The 6,000-nt window shown below is 41.1% G+C and overlaps 1 protein-coding gene across 1 annotated transcript in view; it reads left to right on the plus strand.

The window, feature by feature from the left end:
• The window catches only part of LOC115129727 (inactive dipeptidyl peptidase 10-like), a 28,657-nt gene extending 24,620 nt beyond the window's left edge, over positions 1-4,037 (plus strand). Inside the window, exons 21-26 of the mRNA XM_029660392.2 lie at positions 903-957; positions 1,046-1,142; positions 1,430-1,488; positions 2,469-2,565; positions 2,697-2,770; positions 3,064-4,037. Of these exons, the coding sequence (XP_029516252.1) occupies positions 903-957; positions 1,046-1,142; positions 1,430-1,488; positions 2,469-2,565; positions 2,697-2,770; positions 3,064-3,204 (523 nt within the window). The 3' untranslated portion in view covers positions 3,205-4,037. The remainder of the gene's footprint in view (positions 1-902; positions 958-1,045; positions 1,143-1,429; positions 1,489-2,468; positions 2,566-2,696; positions 2,771-3,063) is intronic.
• The last annotated feature ends 1,963 nt before the right edge of the window (positions 4,038-6,000 follow it).

The raw sequence follows: 6,000 nt of genomic DNA on the forward strand, positions 1-6,000 counted from the left end.
GCCTACTTCCAAAATTGTGGCAAAATGGCTTAAGGACAACAAAGTTAAGATATTGGAGTGGCCATCACAAAGTCCTGACCTTAATCCTATAGAAATGTTGTAGGCAGAACTGAAAAAGCGTGTGTGAGCAAGGAGGCCTACAAACCTGACTCAGTTACACCAGCTCTGTCAGGAGGAATGGGCCAGAATTCACCCAATTTATTGTGAGAAGCCTGTGGAAAGCTACCTGAAACGTTTGACCCTAGTTAAACAGTTAAAAGGTAACGCTACCAAATACTAATTGAGTGTATGTAAACTTCTGAACTATATATATATGTATATGTATATTTAATTACATATGATGGGATGTATAGACATTATGGACGGAATATAGAAAGAATATATATATATGTAATATATATAATATACAATATGGCGGCAGGGTAGCCTACTGGTTAGAGCATTGGACTAGTAACCGAAAGGTTACAAGTTCGAATTCCCGAGCTGACAAGGTACAAATCTGTCCTGTTCCTAGGACTTAATTGAAAATAAGAATTTGTTCTTAACTGTCTTGCCTAGTTAGATAAAGGTCAAATAAAATAAAAATATACGATGCGATATACACTATTAGATGATAATATACTATATACAATGCAATATATGAGATGTGATATACAGTGTAATATGATGCCATACAATATGATATAATACAATACCATAAGATAAGACAGGATGTGATATGATACAATATGATGTAATATGATACAGTATTTTCCCCTTTCCATTGAAATCCATTGAAAATGTATGGCATGGTTGTACACTCTTAAACTTCCCTGTCAGTCATCTGTGTTAAAGCCCTCATGAAATGTCTGGAAAAAGAATTAGTCATTCGGTTTTGGGTTGTTTTTATTGACTTATTACAGATACTTGATGACACTCCCATACATTGACCGCGCGCGGATCGGAATCTACGGAAAGGCAAGTTTAACTGCTGTCTTTCAGTTGATCACCATGCTTCACACTCACGTGCGTGTTCAACAAGTGAAGGTGTTTCTTCTCTTTCCAGGGATACGGTGCTTACCTCACCTTGATGCTTCTGAGGTCCACTGCGCTGATTAAGTGTGCAGCTGCTAATTCCCCAGTGATTGACTGGAAACTTTACGGTGAGTAATGTTTCCATGATCTTACCCTTTCGTTCAGCTTCCTTGACAGAGATTAGACCTAGTCCTGGATTGAAAAGCAAGCTGAATGGACCATCTCCATTGAAATAGCTTTTCAGTCTAGGTTTAGGCTCAATCAAGGATTGGGAGACCGGTGCTGTGTGTTTTGTGTGAGTACATTTTCCACAACAAATGACATGAAATACTGTACAAATTTGATTATCAATGAACTTGGAGTTGAAAGAACTGAATACTTTTTTTGAAACGTTGTGCACTTTCTCTACACGAAGCTTCGGCATTTTCAGAGCGGTACTTTGGCCTGACGTCAAAGAACGACAACAGATATCAAGTAAGTTGTTTGTCACAGTCAATCTGTTGGTGTTATTGATGGTTTTCTATTTGTGGGTTCTACAGTTTATCACAGCAGATTGGGGAACAGTGGGAACTGTCACACTGAAGCGTGTGTGTGTGTGTGTGTGTGTCGGGTGTTCATGGGCCAGGTATTGTTCATCAGTCAGAATAATAACTTGTCGGAGATTACAGTGTAATCGGTGAAAGTGTTCCCCTGAAAGTGGGTTGTTGATATGTGGGCCACACAGTTCGAGCCATTTCAAATGTAAATGATGCTAGTCCAGAGAAGCAGGTCAAAATGATCGTTAACAAACAGCAGGGCATCACTCATACAGTCCTGAGAGGTAGATGGAAAAAGACATGAACACGTTCTGTTAATGAAGCAACACACTGGATCGCCTGGGGGTGCTAGACAGGTTTGATCCAGTCCTGTATTGTAGCCTGGCTCAACCAGACTGGACACTGTGCTCAGCATTGATTGTGAAGTGAAGGAATAAGTGAGCAGTCTGATTCAACAAGGCTAGTTGTATATCGTAATCTTTTCACAAACTCTTTATTCACTGCTGTGGTTGGTTTTCCCTCAGATATTGTTTTCTGTTCAAACCTGAGGTTTTGTTTTTCTCATTTATGTGTATATTGATGTGTATAGTGTATATTGATGTGAATATTGCTGTGTGAATATTGATGTGACTATTGATGCGTATATTGATGTGTATATTGGTATGAATATTGATGGGAACATTGATGTGTGTGTTGATGTGTATATTGGTGTGAATATTGATGGGAACATTGATGTGTGTGTTGATGTGTATATTGGTGTGAATATTGATGGGAACATTGATGTGTGTATTGAACTGTTTACAGGGCTCATCTGTGAAAGAGACCTTGGTCTCAGCATGACTCCCTGCCTGTCAAGATCAAGGTTCAATAAAATAGAAAACCTTGAGGTTACACTGTCTCCCATGTCTATTCTCTAAGGTTTCTAGAGTGCTTCCAAATATGAAAGGACTGCAAGGAAACATGATGAAAGGACCCCAAGGACCGGATTTTCTGTTGATTCACGGAACAGCTGATGGTAATTACCCTTTCGTCCAACAGAAATGGAAAATAGACGATCCTAAGTACGTCGTAATCAGCGGTTGGCCTTGTGTTGTTTTCAAAGACAATTTGCGAAACCAATTGGTGTATTTTTTGTTCTTTTCTCAGCAAATGTTCATTTCCAACATTCAGCGGAGTTGATTAAGCACTTGATCAAAATTGGAGCGAACTACACAATGCAGGTACGAGCCGTGATCCACAAATTTGAATGAAAATGTTGAATGAGTGATTACATAATGTGATTATTGAAGTGAATTTGATTGCTAGCCAATATATTTGCGACACACACACACACACACACACACACACACACACACACACACACACACACACACACACACACACAATACGACTCAGGAAAAACATTAAGTGACTTTCTTGTTCCTTCTAACTAATAAACGAGTAACCACACTTCACTACAGGAATGACAGTCCCAATGACCTTGTGTTTGACCTTTGACCTTTGTTTGAGACAGCTTTACCCAGACGAGGGCCACTTCCTGTCCCTGCAGAGCCTACAGCACCTGTCTGAGTCCCTGGTTGGCTACTTCAGAACATGTTTTCAGGACTTCAGCACACCGCTACCTGAAGAGATAGGCAAAGAGGATGATGACTGACAGGGTTGGGGTTAGATGGTGACTGACAGGTTTAGGGTTAAATGATGACTGACAGGGTTAGGTTTAGATGGTGACTGACAGGAGGACGTGCAGACGGGCCGTGTGTGGATCTGGGATCGCTATGTTGAAGCAGTACAGTGACTGCTCTGCCCTCGCGAGGGCTGTTGGCTGTTGATTAGGTGTCCAATGTAGGCAAGACATAGCTGATGTGGGGTAATGTGGTGTGTGTGTGTTTGGTGTGTGCGTGCGTGCGTGCTTGCAAAATGCAGGACTACAGATCATGGAGGCTTTCTATTGGTAGAACAGCACAATGGTTGATGGACAAAATCTGAGAGTTAAATGTTATTTTTGACATTTTTTAAATTCCACTTAGTGATACACTGGTTTCTCCCTCCACAGCTTTTACCATCAGCTGTATCGTCATACTGTGAAAAGCTTTTGTTGAAGCCCACGTTTACCCACATTATTCCAATTGTACTAAGCATCATCAACACAATTCCACCGCTTTCCGTCTGTCTTATCCCATTCCTATCTGTGCACTAATAATGCTTCAATTTGACTTTCAGTTACTGACATGCACACATATTAGGTGACGTTACATACGATATAGCGTCCATATTATTTGATAAAGTGCTATTTTTCATGTCTTTATGATACGCTGTGTTCAGCTGTACGTTTGCAGTATACAGTGTGTATATTTTTGAGATGTGTGTTACAGGGGGGTGATCTATTAGACTATTGTGTGAATGAATAGTCTTTGTTTTTGCTGCGGTTTGTTACACTTCAGATGAATAGCCATTGTCTTTGGATTAATTGAACAATAAAGAACTTAAGAAAACAACTATGTTCTGCCAATGAAATGTCCATGACAGGTCTCTCTGGGTCCCATATTGAGAGACTTTCTGTTTGACTTTTCCATCTGAGAGCCAAGTAAATATGGGGCTCAAAATGATATATTCTGCACAGAATTCAGATGTCTGGAACGACCGTGAATCTGAGGTCTTTAATCCTGCTTGAGTAACCATTGGCTACTCAGTGTCCCAGTGGTTCAGAGGGTAAGTTATGAGAGCATACAGGTTGGAGGTTATTGCTGTTCTCCTCATTTATTGCATATAATACAAGCAAATGCACACATTGGGTATGATATCCCTGTTATAGTAGTTGTTTCCCATTCATCTTCACTTGATTTGATTTGACAGGGGCAATGCACATTAATCAACATGTGTGAAAATATCTGTGCCAGATTAGCCAGCCGACTACTGTAGTCCCACGGATCTAGCCAGTGGCCTGTGTGATTATTTTACAGACAGACTGACTGTTTGCGTCCTGAATGGCACCCTTTTCAGTGCACTACCTGCAGAACCATAGAGCTCTGGTCAAAAGTAATGCACTACATAGGGAATAGGGTGGCATTTGGGACGCAGTAACTGAGAGAAATGTAATTACTTTACAGGACAAATTAAACACTGCCCTGTGAGTCAGCTTCATACCGCGTCTCCTCTGACCGAATGAACCTATTTGAGAGAAGGAAAGTGCAATTAGGTAGCCTCAGAGCCATGTATATAAATACACAGAGTTGTCTAGGCTTCCCCATTGTGTGAGACAATGGTGAGCGAAGCATTCAGTCTGGTTTAACCAGGCTACAAAATAGGCCTTGAGCTTTTGTGATGTGGAGGGATACAGAGCCAAATGACAATAGCACACTTCTCCCATCTCTATATGAGGAGATCCCACTGTAAGCACGACGGATTCACTTGCGATGGGCATTGCACTTCGTTACCATTCATGCATTTTAGGGTTTCTGTCGGTTGCCTCTTTCTCTTTAAAGTCGTCGCCATGAGGTCATTCATCATTGTGACGTAGGGGGTCGCTCTCACCACCCTAGATAGGAATACAATTCCAACCTGGCTGATACTATGTCAAATGGACATTGACCATAGCACTGCATGGTTTGTTAGCCTGTTAGGCTATTATGAGCAATCCTAGCCACTTAGCCAGAGGACGCTTTTACACATGGATCAACGGAAGAGCCTAAACTGTGCTAGCTGGATTGGTTTATTGTATTGTTCAAAACAGAAGAGCTGCTTATCTCCAGAATACATCTTATCATACAGTACATGGAGCGTCTGTAAGATCCCTTTCTCATTCTTACACCTGAAGCCTCCTTCTCATACTCTGGTCCCAGATCTGTCTGTTCTCTTGCCAACTCCGTTGCTTTCATTGTCGAGACAAATATTGTTTGGCAATGACAATGAGTGGCGAGGAGTTGGTACGATAGGACAAATAACCTGGTTCTGAGGCGATCCTTCCCAATGCCTTGATAATACTCTTATGTCCACTGTCAGTTCTGGTGAAGGTCTGTGAGAGAGATGTTGAGGACATTTTTCTTTGTCAGCAGCTATGCTTTTTATCCTCCTCTACCCCCATATTCCTCATGTTTTTACAGTTGCAGCCCCTATACAAACGTAGGATCTGAATTTGACCCAGTTTGCTACAACAGGAAAATAATCCTGCAACAACAGGAAATTTGAATTATTATGTGGATTATAATTCATGGCTATTTTTGTAGGGGTTGATCCATTTTTCGTAAGGGAAAATCTGGTCTGCATCTTCAAAGTGGAAATGACAAACTTCAGAAGCCTTTTTAAACCTCAAATACACTGCACGTTGAACATGTCTTGCATGCAGGAACGTTCTCTTGCAACAGGGTGATCCATTTAAGATCCTACACCTGTATCAAAGCTGTAAATAATAATGGGTTGTTGTGGGCCATGTTAGCCTCTGCAGGCCCTGAGG

This window comes from Oncorhynchus nerka, linkage group LG5 (genome assembly GCF_034236695.1).
Source record: "Oncorhynchus nerka isolate Pitt River linkage group LG5, Oner_Uvic_2.0, whole genome shotgun sequence".
NCBI classification, from domain to species: domain Eukaryota; kingdom Metazoa; phylum Chordata; class Actinopteri; order Salmoniformes; family Salmonidae; genus Oncorhynchus; species Oncorhynchus nerka.